Here is a 19,215-nt window from a genome sequence, read left to right on the forward strand (position 1 = left end):
CCTTCAACTCTGAACTCTAGCCTCATCTGCCCAAAGACTTTGTCCCTGTAACATCCCCCCTTTCTCTCCACCTTCTCAATCCAACATATTCTGGAACCTCCTCCTTAACCTCCTTGACTTACCGCAAGGTTACGTCCTGACAGGCCCACGATGAGTTGAAAACCTCAGTAGAAAATGCCTTTGATGCACCCACGCTACCACACCCTACTCTTAATACACCCACTGCACTACGGCTTCTACTGAATGGATGGATCTTGCTTTCGCGTCACTGTCAAGTCAAAAGTCCTAACTGAACCATCTGTGAAACTAAACCTTGGCCCGCATCCTCCCTCCAGTTACCGCATCTGCTCCCTTGGTGTATAACAGACCCAGCGCCCTGCTTTGCTGCAGCCTCAAACGTCCTCACCTCCTGCCCCTGCTGCGACCCACTCCAGCCTGAGGTCAATCCCTCCACTCCACAGAAAGTGGTCACTGTCATCAAGGACCCTTGAGTCCCCCGTGCGTGGCACACTGCACACCCTTCGCCTCCCTCACCAGCATTCTACCCCATCTTTGCCAGCTCTCTGGGGTGCTCCACCAGCTCCAGTATCCTCCAGGCCTGCAGCTTTAATGCCACCTGTAGGCTGGCACCTCCCAGGCTCTCCCCGCACCAGCTTCCAGTCCTTCTGGACTATTAAACAGCCCCACCTGGACACCATGCATCTCAAAATTGGCAGTTCCAAAGTAAACGTGGGATTTCCCTCACCTCCCAAATCTGTCCCTTCCCTGGTATTCCTCTAGCTAACAGCACTAAAATAAATGGCACTGTATTGGTATACACATATGCTAAAGAAAAACCCTGAAAATCACCACTTTTTCCTACCTTTCTTCCACCCCCAGTATTATAACCATCGCCAAGTCCTCTGGGCTTTACCCACATGGGTTTCAGCCCAATAGCTTCTCTCCGTGGCTGTCAAGCACCCAGGCCAAAGCACCCTCTCCCCAGTGAGCTGCTGTAAACACTCACTAGTCCCTCAATTTCCAATTCTGACCTTTCCAGGTCATTCTCCATCTCACAACCAGAATGACTTTTTTTTTCTTTTTCTTTTTTTGAGATGGACTTTCGCTACACTGCCCAGGCTGACCTTGACCGGGGTTCAAGTGATCCTCCCTCCTTGGACGCCTGGAACTACCATCACGCCTCACCACACCTAACTTGACCGATTATTTTTAGACAGTTTTATTGAGGTATAGTTGACATGCAGTAAACTGCACAAATTAAAAGGGCACAATTTGATAAGTTGTGGCACACGTACACACCCACAAAACACAGGACTCCACTATCAGGGTAATAAACACACCCTGTACCCTGAGCATTTCCCTTAGTCATCTCTCCCACCTGCCCCGCCCACGCCTGGGCCCCTGCAACCTCCAACAGCCTACAGCTACAGATCAGATGGGATTTTTTTAGAATTTTATGGAAGTGGAAACATCGAGTATCATTCTTTTTTTTTTTTTTAATCTGGTTTCTTTCGTCCAGTAAAATTGTTCAGATATTCACCCATGCTGTTAAAAATGTGTCCAAAGATTGTAAGTTTTTCAAAATTAAACAAACTGATTTTTTTAAGTTTTATTAAGATATAATCCCTATATCATAACACCCACTTTAATAGCTAAATGAACTTTAGTGTATTTACAGAGTTTTACAACCATCACCACAGTCTAATTTCTAGGATATTCTGATCACTGCACAAATAAAACTTACGTCCATTAAACAGTCACCTCCCACTCCCTCCTCCTGGCCCCCTGCTTTGTCTCTAAGGATTTGCCAACCTGGGACATTTCATATAAGTGGAATCACTGTATGTTCTTCCTTCTCTTAGCATGTTTTAAGGTTGCTCCGTGTTACAGCATGAATTAGAACTTCATTCATTTTTATAACTGAATAATATTCCACTTATGGATATACCATGTTTAGTTAGCCTATTCACCCACTGATGGGGACGTGGGTTGCTTCTTTTAGATATTACGAAGAGCACTACTGTGAGCATTTGTGTACAGTTCTGCACTAACAGTTTCACTGCTCTTGGGTAATTACCCAGGAGTGGAATCACAGGCTCATATGGTAATCCTGCACTTAATGTGTTAAGAGACGGTTTGCCAAACTGTTTTGCACAGTGGCTGTGCATTTTACATTCCCACCCACAACATATGAGGGTTCCGAGTTTTCCACATCTTCTCCCACAACTGGTACCATCGTCTCTCCTTAGTGGGTGTGAAGTGACACCTCACTGTGGGGTCTCAGGTTGTTTGGTTTCTGTTTCTGCAGTGCTGGGGACTGAGTCCAAGGCTCTGTGCATGCTAGGCAATGCTCTATCACTGAGCTACACCCTCCGACGTCATTTGTGGTTCTAACTTGCATTCTCCTGATAATGAGTGTCACTAAGCACGATTCCGTGTACTTACTGGCTCTCTGTAAATCTTCTCTAGAGAAATGTCTATCCACATTCGTTGCCCTAAACCCACAATTTTAAAACCTGTGTCAGGTCACAGCACTCTTTCCTCAGTCTCCTCCTCTGCCACTGTCATCCTACTCCCCCTACCACACTCACTAAAATTCTAGCTGCCCTGGTCTCCTTTATGTCACTCAAATCACTCAAATAAGCAAAATCCTTGCCCATGTCAGGGCTTTCACGCCTGCTCTCCTCTTGGCCTGGAGTGCTGGCCCTGACCCTTCGCTGGCCTATTCATTCTCAACCTTCAGGTCTGAGGTCAGATGTCAGCTCCTTGGAAAAATCATCCCACCCCACCCGAAGCAGCCCCTTCCCCATTTATTCTTCAGCACATGGCAATCTGAAATTGCACTTGCAGTTGTTCACGCTGCCGTCTCGCCACTGTGATGTGAACTCCCTGAGGCCTGAGACCTTAGGGGTCTTACCCACTAACACATCCCCAGTGCTGGTGCCATGCCACCTAGTAAGGCAGATACCAAGTCATTAAAAATGTGTCTGTCTAGGGAATAAACTGCCTCTTATTCCAGGCTCCACAATGGAGTAACAGGTGTCATGCTCAAATTGAGGGTTTAGACATTTATCTCTCCAAATGAGTGGTATGTCCTTTAGAAGTCCCCAATGAGGTCAAACACTTGTTTTGACAAATACCAATCCTCCTGGATGGTGATGAGGTAATGTCCCAATATACCCGTTATAAACTGAAAATACTGTGACTTGAAAATGCCCTGGATCCACCTAGTCTTCTGCAGATCCTAGCTCAGCGACACAGTCCACTGCGGAGTGCTGGTCGATCCCCTGTGTGATTAGGCTGACAGAGCTGGGGCTCACTGCTGCGGCCCAGCATCGAGAGAGAGGGCTGGGGGGCTGGGGGACAGCTCAGTAGTCGGTGCTTGCCTAACCCATGTGAGGCACTGGCTTTTATCCTCAGCACCACATTAAAAAATAAATAGGCACGAAAAGATCCACGTTCAAAAATTCATGTCATTTCCATTGACTGTGAATCTCTGTTTTTACCCCTGTAAAGTCTAAAATCTAAGTCAAACTATCATAAGTTGAACCACCTGTACTGCTAAAAACATACTTGGAGGGTCTATCATACAATAAAAATATGGAAAATATATAGAAAACTCAAAACCACCAAAACATTAAAAAGTGCTTGTTGCAAAATGGTGAGATTTTTAATAATAAATTTTAATAATAAATGACTTTTTATTATATATTTTAATTTTCCAAATTAACAGTTAGCTTTTATAATCTCAGAAGCCAGTTACAATCACCTCCAAAGATAGACATTGCTTTGACATCCTAAGTTGCTTTTATTTAACATATTTTGAAATGCATAGTAGTCTTAGCACTAGGAAAATTTAGATATGACTCATATTTACCAGCATTGACTCACAATAATTTTTGGCTATTTTTGCATGTCAAATGCTCCTTTTAAATGACAACACTGATTGAGGGCTGTTTTGAACCCTAGGAGCACTTAACTACTGAGCCATATTCTCAACACTTCATGTTTTTATTTTGAAACAGGGTCTCACTAAGTTGCTCAGGGCCTAACTAAGTTGCTGAGGCTGGCTTTGAACTTGCTTCCTTCCTGACTCAGCCTCCTGAGCTGCTGAGATTACAGGCATGCACCACCATGTCCAGCCAGGGTCTTTCAAGTGAGAAAAAAAAAAGACAGTAGAGCATGTATTCTGTGCTAGATGTTATGGAAGAACATCTACTCAAAATTACAGAAGAACATCTGCTCAAAAGGATAACTTAAATCATGAGATACTTATTAAAATTCAAAAACACGTGGCTTTGATCCAACTAGTCCACAACTGCATACGTACACCAGACTCACTGCAGTTCTGAAACATATGAATGAATGAGAAACAGCCACATGGTAACCCTTACAGGAACTATGTTACATCCATCCTGTAGAGTACTAGATGGTAGTCAAGGTCACCGGTGCAGTGACACACACCTATAGTCCCAGCTATTCAGAAGGCTGAGCCCAGGAGTCTGAGGCCAGCCTGGCAACATAGTGAGACCCCTGTCTCTATTAAAGAGAAAAAGGAAAAAGCAACTTTAAAAGAATAAGGTAGTTCTATAGTACTGACATTAAAATATTTCTAAGATATTGTTAAGTATAAAGGAGAGAGCTTACAGAACAACACAAAGATCTTATCCACTTTTTTTATTTTTAAATAGGGCTTCACTATGTTGTTGAGTCTGGGCCACAACCCTCGACTCAAGCAATCCTCCTGCCTCAGTCTCCTGATTGGCTGGGACTGCAAGCCTACACCACCACCCTCAGCTCCACATATTTATTTTATATTACCGGTGCTAGGGATTGAACCCAGGACCTCACACATGTTAAGCATGTTCCCTTCCACTGAGCCCTTCCATCCATGTTTTTCCAAAAAAGCCTAAGAACTTTGTGAATATGTACACTAGAGTTATTCATTCAGCAAACATTTGGGGTACATGCTAAGTGCCAGATATCATTCTGTGGACTGAGAATAGAGCCAGAACCAAGACAATCCCTGACCTCAGGGAGCTGTCACCCGAAAGAGAAAAGGACAAACACAGACGTCACCGTTTCAGATTGGAGTGTGTCCCCAGAGTAACGGAGATCTTAGTGCCACGTGAAGTCAGCCGGGTTTTCAGCTGGGAATCAACATCACCAGAATTTAGTTCAAAAAACAGCTCATTCTGGCTGCTGGTGGGTCATTGAAATTCATACATCTATATGTAAACTTGTATATAGGTGCATTTTAAAAGGCCTGGGAGTGTGCACTCTAAATTCTTGCTGGTGTGCCATGGCAGATGCCTATAATCCCAGCAACTGTGGAGGCTGAGGCAAGAGGACTGCAAGTTGGAGGCCAACCTGGGCAATTTAGCAAGAATCTGTCTCAAAATAAAACAGAAAGGCTGGGATCAGCTCAGCAGTAAAGTACTTGCCTAGCGTGAGCAAGATGCTGGGTTTTCGATCCAGTGCTCCCCCACAACACAAAACACAATCTTCACAAGGGCAAAAGGAGTAGAACCCAGAGGGCTATACAGAGGGAGGGAGAACAAAAGGGCACTGCCCGTACATCCACACTGAGTTCTTTTTTTTTGTAAAAGACTAGATCCATGTTTTGGGATAGGGGTATAACTCAGTGGTACAGCCTGGTCTGTAGGAGGTCCTGGGTTCTGTCCCCAGAACCACAAAACAAGACTTGTATGTTCCTGAGTAATCAACAGTCAACATGCCAAGGAAGCTGTTTGGGGAGAGCCTCTCAGTGGGAGATCAGGTCTCTTTCATGGTGTTCTCTCCTATAAGAAATTCCCTGCCCCTCCTTCACCTGGCACGTCCCTTCTCATTCTTCAAGATGGCGGCTCCAAGCTCACAGCCTCTCCTGGGGAGTGCCAGCCCTGGCCTGCCTATACTCCTACACTCCCTTCACATGCCCACTACTGGGCTCTTAGATCTACCTCCTAATAACCCTTAGGTCACTAGTTCAAGCACCTGGTTCAAGGGCAAGCCCATGCCAAGTGTTTGATAATTATCCACAATATTAACAGTTAAACCTTGGCCTCTGTCGCTGGGCCTCCCACATCTCTTGTTCTGCAGTATGCCTGCTCCAGCACCTGACATGCAGTACCCACTCAGCTTCTGATCAGACCCCTTGTGCCCTGTCCATACTCTGGCCACTGAGTCACCATGGGACTCTTCCACCCAATTCCCCCAGATGGAGGCAAAGGATCACTGGGTATGGTCTAGTTTTGCATTTCCCAGTTTCTGTGAAAGTGAAAATAGGTAAGCGGTGATAAAAAGTCTTCGAAGCTAGATTACAGGTGGCAAAAGTTGCCTTATCTCCTGTCCCAATGAGGTGTTGCCATGCCCTTGGGCGGTTAAACACTCTGGAAAGTTCTATGGTGAAGCATGAAGCAGCCTACTTAATCCACCGTTCCCCAACCTGTGTCGGCTGAAGAATGCTTTCCTTGTGGCAATACCTACTAAATCTCCCAGAATAACAAAAGCATCAACTTTTCTGAGTACCTACTGTGTGCCACATACTACACTGAGCACTTCTCGTTACCTTCACTTTACAGAGGAAGAAACAGACTCAGGAAATTTCAATAACTTGCCTGAGAGATGTTCTCTAGAACCCAGGACCTGGGCAGTCCTGCTGCTGTTCCTTGCTCTAAAACACTATGTGACACAGTGTCCCAGAACACAGTAGTGTGACTGTATCCAGGACACACTGACCCAGGCAGCGAGGAGAGATTTGAGAGCTAAAGTGCTGATACAGTCATCCCGTAGCATCTGCGGGGGATCGTTTCCAGACCCCTGCCCATCACAGGAACCAAAATCCAGGAATGTTCAAGTTCCTCACATAAAATGGCGTAGTACTTGCATGTAACTTGTGCACACTTTTCTGAATACTTTCAATAATCTCTAGATTGCCTCTGACACCTAATACAATGCAAATGCTCCAGATAGAGTTGCTATTGTTTAGAGAATAATGACACAAAGGAAAAAAAATGTGTACATGGTCAGCACAGATGCAACCGTCACAGGTGTTATAGTCTGGATCTTAAATGTCCTGCAAAGGCCATGTATTGAAGGCTTGGTCCCCTGTGCCTGGCACTATGAAAGTGAAAGAAAGTAAGTTCATCGTGGGCATGCCCTTAAAGGGAATACTGGAACCCCAAACTTTCTGGTCTCTCTCTTTGCTTCCTGGCCACCATGAGGTGAACATGTCTCCGCTGCTACGTGTTCTACCATCATGTACCCAGAGCCAGCACAGGCCCAAAGCAACAAGGCTAGGTGACCATGGACTGAAGCCTCTGAAACTGTGAACCAAAATAAACCTCTTTCCTTATTAAGCTGATTATCTCAAGTAATTTGTTAAAGTAATGCAAAGCTGACTAACACAACAGGCCTAGTACATGTTTGGCGACAATGAACCCATAGATATGGAGGGCCAACTGGGCACACATTCTCTGCCTTTCCAAACTCTTGCCACACACTACTAAAAACCAATCATACTATAAAACACAATCAAATATACTAATCTGCAGGACCTGGATTCAAGTCCAAAGACAAATCACCGAACAAATAAGGTCTACAATTCAAACGAAACTCTAAGCATTTTGTGGTTCTCTGATGCTTGTGTATCACAGTAGAATTTTTAAAAAAATATTTATTTTTTAGTTGTAGTTGGACACAACACTTCCATTTTACCTATTTTTATGTGGTGCCGAGGATCAAACCCAGGGCCTTGCACATGCTAGGCGAGCGCTCTATCACTGAGCCACAACCCCAGCACCCCCGACAGCAGAATTTTTTAAATTGGCAAATTCCAGAGGCACTTACATGGCACAATGAAGGCTAAATCATATCTCATGTTTGATTTGTCATACAGGTTGCTGAATTCAAGCAAAATTATGGCCAATAAAAATTATCTGTGTCTAGGAATAGACCTACATACTACAGTCAATTGATTTTCTTTTCCTTTATTCTGGTGTGTGTGTGTGTGTGTGTTTCTGGGAAATGGACTCAGCGCCTTGCACATGGGAGGCAAGTACTCTACCATGAAGCTATAACTCAAGCTCAATTTTAAGCAAGAGTACTAAGAAAACTCAATATCTTGGGCCAGGGTTGTGGCTCAGAGTGGTAGCACGCTTGCTTAGCATGCCTGAGGCACTGGGTTTAGTTCCCGGTACCATATAAAAAAATAAACAAACAAACAAATAAAATAAAGATATTGTGTCCATCTACAACTAGAAAAAATATTTTTTAAAAAAACTCAATATCTTTTCCTTAAAACTTTGAAAGAAGTTATAGTCTTTTCAACAAATGATTCTGGGACAACTGGATATCCACATTGTAAAGAATGAAGTTGGATCCCTGCCTTACATCATACACAAAACCTAAAATGGATTACAGGCCTGTTTTGGTTATAGCAGAAACTAAAACTCTTAAAAAAAACACAGCAGCAAATCCGTGTAACCCTGGATTAGGCAATGGCTGCTTAGATAAGACCCCCAACACACAAGTGACAAGAAAACAAATCAATAAATCGGACCACTTTGAAATGAAAGACTTTCTGTTTTAAAGGGCACAGTTAAGAAAGTGAAACAACAGTCCCCAGAATGAGAGGACATGCCTGTAAGTCATATATCTGATAAGGGACTTGTATCTAGAATATGTAGAGAACCTTATAAGTGAAACAATTAAAAAGAGAGCAATTAAGCTGGGCGTGGTGGCACACAGCTACTTGGGAGGCTGACCAGGAAGATTGCAAGTTTGAGACCAGCCTGGGTAATGTGTCTCAAAAATTTTTTTTTTAATTTTTAAAAAAATGTTTTAAAGGCCTGGGGATATAGCTCAAAAGTAAGTGCTTGCATAGCACATGCAAGGACCTGGGTTCAATCCCCAGGACCACACTCACACTAAAAAGACTCATTACCCAGTTGAAAAAAAAAAAAAAGAACAAAGGATATGAATAAATATTTCTTCAAATAAAATATTAAAATGGCCAATAAGTTCATGAAAATATATTCAACATTATTAGCCTTCATGGAAACGCAAATTAAAACCACAATATCAATTCACACCCACTGGGATGACTAAAATAAAAAAAAGACAATAACATGTCTTTACAAAGATGTGGACAAACTGGATCCTTTCCACATTGCTGTGGGAATGCAAAATGCATGGCTACTTGGAACAATTCGGTAGATCCTCAGGACTATTGATCACAGAATTATCTTATGATTCAATAATTCTGCTCTTATGTATATCCCCAAGAGAACTGAAAACAGGTATTCAAGCAAATACTTATGTGAATATTCACAGTATCACTACTCCACACAGTCAAAAGGTGGGAACAGCCCAAATATCCGTGAGCTGATGGATAAAGTGTGATCTATCCATAGAAGGGAATATTACTCAGCCATAAAGTCAGTAAGTAGTAACATAGGATACAACGTGGATGTATCTGGAAAAAAGTATTCCAAGTAAAAGAAGTCAGACCCCAAAGACCACACATTGTATGATGCTACTTAAATGAAATGTACAGAACAGATGAATCTACAAAGACAGAAAGTGAACCAGTGGTTGCGCGGGGCTACAGGAGGAAGATGGGAATGGGTAATGAGTGGTGATTGGTATGGGGTTTCTCTTTGGGGGATGATGAAAAAGTTTGATATTGACAGCAGCAGTGGCTATACAACTTTGTGTAGGTACTAAAACCCACTGAACTAGACTCTTTAAACCTCTCATTTTCACTTATTCAAATTCCTCCTTCTTCCTGAACCACCCTTTCTTTCCAAGTGGGGTCCTCTTCAACCTTCACCCTATAGTAACGCAGCTGTCTCTCCTGTGTGATTCTCTGCTCAACGCCTGCTCTCACTGGGCTACAAGCCCCAGGAGGGCCGGGGCCAGGCTTTGCTGTTGCTGAATTCCCTGGTGCCGGCAGCATCCACCCAGAACAGTTTCTACCCGATTCTGCGACAAGGTGAGGGGGTACAGACTGGAGCTGTGAGGGTCCCACCGGGTGGGAAGATAAACTTACTTTTGTAGGCTGGCCATCTGCTTCACAGCTTGCACGGCCCCTGGCAGAGGCTCAAGTTCAAAGAAGAAATTCTTCGTCTCCCAGATGCTGATGGCCTTCTCCTGAAAAGTCAAGAGAAGCAGATTACCTCCAGGCTCCACAGTGAGTGTGTGTGTGTGTGTGTGTGTGTGTGTGTGTGTGTGCCCACTCGCATGCATTCTGGCCCCTTTCCAGGAAGGATGTGACTTCTGTTAGGATCCAGCAGGGACCAGCGAAGGGGTTAGCTCTGTGGGGAGGCACATGGGGTTCTCTGGGCTTAAGGTCAACCTTCCCGAACCACAGACTTGATTCGAATGAATGAATGACGTACTGTGGAGGCTGGAGAGAGGACCAGGTCTTGCAATGGCAGAACTGTCAATAGACTTGAGGGCTGGACAATCTCAGAGACCCTGGAAGTGCACAGCTGAGCCAGGTGGGACAGGGGGAGGGGAGGCAGTGTGAAAGGTCAGGAGAGCACCAGGCTCCTCCTGTCAACCAAAACAGTTCTGCTTTGATGTTCTTTATGTGTTGAGGTGCCAATAATAGCTTTAAAAAAAAAAAAAAAGATTCTGCCGCTTTTAAAGTTTGAAAGCAAAAATTCAGACCTTCATTTTATTTTATTTTTAAAAATATTTATTTTTTAGTTGTAGTTGGATACAGTACCTTGAGTTAACTTATTTATTTTTATGTGGTGCTGAGAATCGAACCCAGGGCCTCGCGTGTGCTATGTGAGCACTCTACCACTGAGCCACAACTCCAGCCCCAGACCTTCATTTTATATGAGAAAACCAAGGGTCAGAATAGGGAAGATATCTACCCTATGTCACACAGCAAGACAGTGACCTTGCTGGGAGTAGAATACCCCTATCTCTTCACTCCCAGGGCAGTAACTTTCTACCTTTTGCTATTAGGCCTAAGCCCAATTTTCAAAAGGCAGCACCTCTTCTGGGGCCAGGCAAGGGGAAAGTGATAAATCTCAGTTTCTGAGAATCAAGAACCTAAATTCAGGTGTACAGTTCAGAAGTGCCTCTCTTTTTTTTTTTTTTTAAAGAAAGAGTGAGAGAGGAGAGAGAGAATTTTTAATATTTATTCTTTAGTTCTCGGCGGACACAACATCTTTGTTGGTATGTGGTGCTGAGGATCGAACCCGGGCCGCACGCATGCCAGGTGAGCGCGCTACCGCTTGAGCCACATCCCCAGCCCCAGAAGTGCCTCTCTTGTAAGAGATCATATAAGCAATATTCTTGTGAACTACACAGGGCTAAGTAAATGCGCACTTATTGCTGAGATAGGTCTTCTTGTCTGATACTCCCAATCCCCAAGAACCAAAGATCACTCTACCCAATTTACAGAGAAGGGAGATTTTGTTCAAGGACGCTTAGGGGTGACACCATCAGGACTTGAACTCATGTAGAGACAGTCTGGATGAAGTCCAAAAGCCCTGGTCCTTGCCGTGTGACCTGGGTTCACCACCTCCACTAAATGAGCCTCTCTCCTATCCCCAGAATAAAGACAGAAGCTCACCCCTTTCTTACAGGGTTCTTATGAGGATGTGACAAATACAGTAACCTCAATACCCAAGTCTCTCGTTGAGATGACAGTTTCTCAGTACCCCTTCCCTGACACTAACTTGCTGGGAACCACTAGTCAACCCTCTCTGGCTCAGTGCATCTGTCCTAACAGTCTAAGATTCTAAGTCTGTTAAAAATGAGCTCTTCTTTCCGTCTCTGCCCTGCTTACCTACCTAAATACTATGAAGATCAAAGGGAACACAGATAATGCAATCAGCCTTCCATATCCACAGGTTCTGCATGCAACAGACTCAACCAACCACAGATAGAAAACATTTGGAAAAAACACACTGCATCAGTACTAAATATGCAGAGACATTTTTCCTTGTCATTATTCCCCTAAACAGTGCAGGATACCAACTATTACATTGTATCAGGCATTATAAGTTATCTAAGTGTGACTTAAAGTATACGGAAAGTAGGTAGGCTACATGTAAATACTACACCATTTTATGTAAGACACTTGAGCATTTGTGGATTTTAATATCCAAGGGAGATCCTGGAACAGTCCACCTGGATACTAAGGGACTTTATTCTGTAAAGTAGAAGTGCCTTATCCAAACACAGGTTCCTCCCAGAGCACCTCCTACTTCCTCCACGAGCTGCTCCTTCTCTCTGTACTGGGAAAACAGGAAACTGTCTCCTTAGACCTTGAGCCTGGATCTCTGTGAAAAGGGCACGAAAAACCACTGTGCTTTTCAGAGTTGAGGATGGACTTAGTTCATCCATCATAAACTCTTGGGAGAAAATAAGGTGTCCTGAATTCCAGTACTCGGTTACCTATCGACAAATGAACACCAAACATCACTGAAATGACATGGGTATGTCCTTTGGTTTTTCAGTTTGAGGTCTCAGTACCAGGAGAGATCAGCGTACCAGGCTCTGTGGAATTCACCTTCGGAAGTCCTGGTTTTGAGGTAGGATAGAAAAGAGATTAAAAGATAGGCTGAAAGGAAACAGAAGGAAAAAAGAGACTCCAACTTTAAATATAAAATCCCCATGATCACAGGACTTGACACCTTTATTCCCCAGACCTGTCGTGCTTACCAGCCTGTTACCCGCAAATTCTTGAGAAATCGATAAATCTGAAAGTTATCATAAATTCACTCGTCTATGAAAATTGCCTGGTTTTAATGCTTATGAGCACTATTAGCTTACACAATGTACTTTTCAATTAGATAAAGAAAAAAGGAGATGTATTTTAAGAAACCTACAATATAGGCACATTCCAAATGTTATCTAGAAAAAAGATAAAATGACAACCTGAACACTTCAGAAGACCACACCATCTTAAACATCTTGTAATCACCAGGCAGATGCCATTCCCACATACCTTCTCAGGTCCACCCCACAGAGTTTCCTTTAAAAGAAAAGCCCGTGAGCCAAGTGCAGGGGTAGATGCCTGTAATCTTGGACTCAAGAGGTTGAGAGTTAGAGGACTGGCTTGGGCAACTTAGGAGGGCCTGCCTCAACAAAACACAAAAAACAAATAATAAAAACAAAAGGACTAGGTTGTAGCTCAGTGACAATGTTCCACTGGGTTCATTCCCTACCACCAAAAAAGAAAAGAAAAACCTGTGACCCAAAAAAGTGCTTCTCACTCAAAATGGACCATGGTCTGCTCTGAGAATGCCTATCTTCATCTAATACAGCTCTTCCTCTTTGCTACAACCTGATGCATCTTTAAATTCTTTTCTGCAAAATGTCAAGAACCTAGAAGGTCTGAGCAGAGATCTCCTTCCCACCCTCTTATGGTGAAACTTTGAATAAAGAGAAATGATACTTGAGTACTTCCTGACACCTGAACCTCAGGAAGACCCTTCTCCTTCACAGTGTTTCATCATGGTAAGGCGCTGGGTCTATCCTGGGGAGGTGTGCTGTTCCACCTTCCAGGTCCTCCCCTGTACAGGATGCCCACACTTAGCAGGTGGGAATGTTTCTACTACTCCCTGAAACTGGAGGGCCCAAGCAGGAGCGAAGAGCAGCTCTGGCCTCCAAGTTGGTACTTGTTTTCCCCCAAATTATTGTGGGACAAAACAAATTGTTGTATTGTGCCTTGTTGGAGTCAGAAGAAATGTCAATTGTTAGGGCAGGGCAGGCGACAGGACTTTGGAAGGGAAAAGCTAAAATGTGCCTAGCAGGCAGGCAGACTGGAGTTTGAATCCTGCCAGGGCCTCTTATGGATCAGATGACTTGGCCAAGTTTCCTCATCAGCAAAACGGAGATAACAATGCCTACCTTCAGAAGAGATAAGGCAGTAAACTTGGGCTCTTTATCCTCACCATCAAACCCTCTGCAGTAACCCCAAGGGGCTAATCAAGGGATGCTATAAAATTCCCAGCCTCTTTTAGTTTGTGCATGGCAAAATTCTCTGTTCCTTTCACAAAATAGTTTAAATCTTACAAATTATGCCCTCTGCAAAGGTCCCTGTATGGATATTTCTATCTATCCATGAAGGACTCAGGGGGCAGAGCACAGTTTGGGGGCGCTCAGGTATTCAGCAGGACAGGTATTTGGCACTGAATTTTGGGACAGGCTAGGGGGTGGATTCCACCTCACCTTAACCATAGGACTCCCTGTGTGGCACTCTAAAATTCTCTGAGCCTCCAATATCATACAAGCTATGCTTTCGTGGAATAGGGCAAAAAAGAAGGGTAAAGACACCTGTTAAAGTCATAGGTAAAATTTTAATTAACAAACGACCTGAAGACAAATATATCGAAAATTGAAAAATCGGCAGCAGAAAGAGAGTTTAGGTATATCATCATTAGAAACCCCCGTGACAGCCAAAGATAAATGGTGCAGGGCAGCGCTTGGCGCTGCTCTCTCGTCCTCCCCAGAACCCTACTTTACAAGAGGACCACCCCAAGGCTAGGGCGGTGACCCGTGCAAGGGAGCTCTCCGCCCAGGGCTGGGAAGGTAGCCTCGATTTCCCTGTCCGCGGTGAGCAAGAAGGGCGGCCCGAGAGACACCCCGAGGGGACCGAGGCAAGGGATGCTCACGCTCAATCCCGGCCGCAGGAGGCCGTATTGCTCCGACACCCAGAAGCCGCGCCGGTCCTCCAGCGCGATGAAGGGCAGGTCGGGGAAGCGCGCGCGGAACTTCTTGAGAAAACCGCCCTCGAAGTCGGCCAGCACGCCGTCCATGTCCACCAGCACCCGCAGGGCGCGGCCGCCTCCCTGGCCCGCCGGCCCGCCGGATGCCCGGCGCCGCTCCGCAGGGCCCGGCGCGCCGCGGGGCCGCAGCGCACACCAGCCGCCCAGCCGGATCATGGCCCCTCGTGGCCGACCGCCGTGGGCGCAGGTGCCCGAGCCGCCCCGCGCCGCCTGTGCGGGCCGGTAAACATACCCGCTGCGCAGGAGAAGCCCCGCCTCCCCCGGCGCGCCGCGGGCCACAGGGTACCTGGGGCGCGGGGCGCGGGGCGCGGGGCACCGGGCGCCAGCGCGCAGACTCCAGCCTCGAAGCGAGACCGAGGTGCGCGCCCCAACCGGCAGCGAGGCCCCGCCCCTTTAAAGGGCCGCCCGCCCCGTGGAGGCGGAGCCTGAGGGGCGTGGCTTCGGGGACAGCTCTGGGTGCTGGATGTCCACATGCCTGGAGTCTCCACTCGCATCCTTTCTCAGCAGCGGCCTGAGCTCGCTCTCCCCACTGCAGAAGCGGAGGATGAAGGTGCTGTGCATGCAAATGGAGCAGACCTGTGTCCTTAGACATGAACTGAGCGCTTGCTGTGTGAGACTGGAACCAGACAGACAAGGTTCCAGCCAGCCTGGAACTTAGGTTGTAGAAGGGAAGACAGACGATGGGGTGAAAGAACCAAAACGGGTTGTTGCGCACCTCGAAAGCCTCTCTGCTTATTTGGTGAATGTCTGGGGAAAGACTGATATGAGAACACGGAACCAGTATTTTTCAAGTAAACATATAAATAAATAGTATGTACCACGTTATAAGTTGCATTTTTTTTTCTTTACAAAACCAAACAACTTTGAAAACAGCACAGTAATGGGGTGATGTAGAAGGGTGAGATTGGCAGAGTGGTCGGGGAAGACTTTTACCGGGTGATGCTGTGTGAGATTAGAAAGTTCGGTGGTTCGTTTTGAGAATATAGTATTTAGCCTTAATTGGGTTGTAAGATCCAATTGTAGCCGATTTTAGCCCAGTTGTAGCCCAGTTTTAAAATTATCCAATCACTAACCCCACTTTCTCCAATCACGGCAAGAGGGAGCATTGATTTAGAGAGAAAAACAGCTAAACTGCCAGCAGTGTGCTTGCTAGATAAGTTCTTTAGCAGAAGTTAAGTTTGTCTTGTCCGCCTACTTCTGAGTATGTGTTTGATTTATTATTTTTTTATTATTTTTAGTGGTCAATGGACCTTTATTTTATTTATTTATTTGGATGCGGTGCTGAGAATCGAACCCAGAGCCCCACACAGGCCTGGCAAGCACTCTTGAGCTACAGCCCAAGCCCTGCGTTTGATTTCTTGCTGCACTTAGGTGTTTCTAACAAATTGGGTGCCAAGTGTGGAGCTCCATACATTGCCTAGGGGTCATGGGTCTCCTTCCTTAGAAGAGACACTTCCTACTGCCTTATTGCAGTGGCCCCAGAGCAGGGGAGGAAACTGTCTGTGATCCTTGAGGCTGGCAATGGTCCCCAAATCAAAAGTGGATCCACAAAGAGGGGAAAGGACCCAAGCAAGCACCCTGGAGGCCAGGTAACTCCAGGCATGAACCAAGGTAGGAAAATCTACTCTCAAGGACCAGAGAGAAGTACTTCCTTGGTCATGGCATCTTGGAGATTCTGTGAGTATGACTGAGGCATGAGAGCAAGAAATCCCCAAAGAGCGGGGGTTGGGTCTTGATTCAGAAACACTGAGAGCAAACTCAAGGAAAGGGGGGTGGGAGTTTGTGTGCAAGAAATCCTCAGTAAGGAGGATAGAGCACATAGGGTGCCTGGGGTATACAAGAAACCTCCAGGGGTTGACTACACCAGGAAACTTAATTATAGAAACCTTAAAAAGCAGAGGGTTGTAATAAAAATTCTAGGTCTAAAGACAGGGAAAAACAATGGAAATCTTTTCCTTTGGAGGGTTCCAAGCAGGGAAAATAAACAGTAGTGATGGTAGGAATAAATCTTTCCCCATGGAGGATAATGGCCAACTAAACCTTTGATTTCAGCATCCACCATGGTTGACAGACTCTATTCCTAATGTTACCAACTGCACAGCCCATTTTCATGTACCAGTCATACTGTAAAAAAAATCTGGGACAGGGTTGGAGTTGAGACTCAGTGGTAGAGCACTTGCCTAGCATGCATACATGAGACTCTGGGTTCCATCCCTAGAACCACATAAAAAAAAAAAAAAAAAACTAAATAAGTAAAATAAAGGTATAGTTTCCATCTTTTTAAAAAAAAAAATCTGTGACAGGCTGTATTTTAACCTGTGTATTGTATGTTGTGTCTATATATGGGCTTGTATCTCTATCATGTACATGATATCAAAATTGGTTTTCATGGGTAACCTAAGTTAGAAATGGGTAAATTAGTTTTAACATAAATGGAATTAATCTTCATAAATGTGTTTGTTAGAGGAGACATCTGGCTGATTTACAAAGTTAAAATACTAAAACATCAACTAAGTATAAATTCAAGAACTCTTGGCTTCTTGAATTCCATAAGGTAACATATATTTGGGCTATTAAATTTACCAATTTACAAAAATTGGTAAATTTAAAAAAGGTTTACATCAGACATAACTTTCCTATGTTCATATATGCATACACGACCAGTATAACTCCACAATATGTATACCTCAAGAATGGGGAGTTATACTCCATGTATGTATAATATGTCAAAATACATTCTACTGTCATGTATAACTAAAAAGGATAAAAAAAATTTAAAAAGGTTTAAGGTTACTTAAACTAAAAGCAAGGTTGTAAAGCGCTGAAATTCTAACAGGTGTAATTCCATATGCATAACATAAGTTTCAGCTGTATTTAGTTAAAGTACTGTAAAAAGAATAAAGTATTTCAATTATTAAGAGAAAGAGTAAGATTTATCCCTGTGGCTCTGGGAGGCTGAGACAAGAGGATTGGGAGTTCAAAGCCAGCCTCAGCAAAAGTGAGGTGCTAGGCAACTCAGTGAGACTTTGTCTCTAAATAAAATACAAAATAGGGCTGGAGATATGGCTCAGTGGTGGAGTGCCCCTGAGTTCAATCCCCAGTACCCTCCCCACCCAAGAAAAAAAAAAAGGAGTAAGATTTGTTTGAATGAGGGAAGAAAAAGCTCTTGTGACGTCAGGAGCAACCTACCTAATAGAGGTTTTATGGTTTCTGGATAAGAGTCCTGCTGAACAGGTATTTCAAAAGCACTGGGGCTGATGGTTGGAATCTATGTTGTACAGGCTCGGGAGGGTACCATGGTTGTTGGCTTTGCCCCTGACTTTCTAATTGACTAATTTTTCTGTAACCTTCATTTGGGTCTACCCCCACTTCCAGATTCCCAGCATTCTGGGACAAAAGAATTGACTGTAATGTTTAACCTCACAGGGTGGCCTTTGCATTTGAAAAGAACAAACCAAAAAGGCAACTAATTATTCTGTCTTATTCAGGAAGGTGAAGCTGCCAGTCACAAAGGACATAGCAAGGAGTTCCAGCACTATTAAATTATAACCTGGGGCGGGCGGGGGGGGGGGGGGGGGGCATTAAGGCACAGTTTTGTTTTGTTTTTTGCGGGGGGGGGGGGGGGGGGGGGGGGGAGGTTATATGCCAGATTTTCTATTCCTCTCCAGGGATAAACAGTTATGTAAATTAAACCTACAGATAACAGTTACAACAGTTACAGATAAGAGTTACAACTTCATTTGCAGGTGCCCCCAAGGAAAAGAAAACAAAGCCTGCTCTGCTGGAGGTCTACTAAAAGTGACTGAGACCACTTGAGCCAAAGGCACTATGAGGAAGATGATCAAGTTATCTCAACCAAGACTTTGTTTAGGGAGGAAATGGCTTGTCCCAGGAAGAATATATCCTCCTGTGTGTATATATGTAATGCAAGACCAAGTGATTCTGCAACCTGTACACTCAGAAAATTGAGATATTATATCCCGTCTGATTCAAATGTGTGATATGTCAAGGTCATTGTACTGTCATGTGTAACTGATTAAATCAGATTTAAAAAAAAAGAAAGGCATTAATGGGGATCCAGTCTCTTCTGGACAATTAAAAAACAAAAAGAATTGAGTCTGATTTGCCAGATACCCTAAATATATGTAAATATAGATAGATAGATAGATAGATAGATACATACATACATACATACATACATACATATATACATAAAAGCTTAGGGGAACACTTTACCAAGCTAGTGTTCTCCAAATTAAAGTGGCAATCTCCTACAGATTTATATAGAAATAACAATTTTAACTGGGGTTTATTTATGTCAATTAATGTTCTGTAGATGGATAAACGTAACCTTTAATCAGTAATGTATATATAAAATTTTGTGTTACTTTTTAACATTGGAGTGGAAATTTCAAAGTATTTTAAAAGATAATAAGGAGAACCTGATTTGTTTAAAGGT

The 19,215-nt window shown here is 44.2% G+C and overlaps 1 protein-coding gene across 8 annotated transcripts in view; it reads right to left on the reverse strand.

Annotated features, from left to right (window-relative positions):
- Window positions 1–19,215, reverse strand: part of Nt5m (5',3'-nucleotidase, mitochondrial) — a 66,323-nt gene that overhangs the window by 16,998 nt on the left and 30,110 nt on the right. For 4 of the 8 annotated variants that reach the window (XM_078043039.1, XM_078043038.1, XM_078043037.1 and 1 more), the window contains one exon: window positions 10,052–10,152. In XM_078043039.1, the coding sequence (XP_077899165.1) occupies window positions 10,052–10,068 (17 nt within the window). In that variant the 5' untranslated portion in view covers window positions 10,069–10,152. Of the gene's footprint in view, window positions 1–10,051; window positions 10,153–10,242; window positions 10,317–10,400; window positions 10,641–14,642; window positions 15,481–19,215 lie in introns of those variants that run through there. The other 4 variants (XM_078043036.1, XM_078043034.1, XM_078043035.1 and 1 more) reach the window with 4 other exon arrangements.

This window comes from Ictidomys tridecemlineatus, chromosome 3 (genome assembly GCF_052094955.1).
Source record: "Ictidomys tridecemlineatus isolate mIctTri1 chromosome 3, mIctTri1.hap1, whole genome shotgun sequence".
Classification (NCBI taxonomy): domain Eukaryota; kingdom Metazoa; phylum Chordata; class Mammalia; order Rodentia; family Sciuridae; genus Ictidomys; species Ictidomys tridecemlineatus.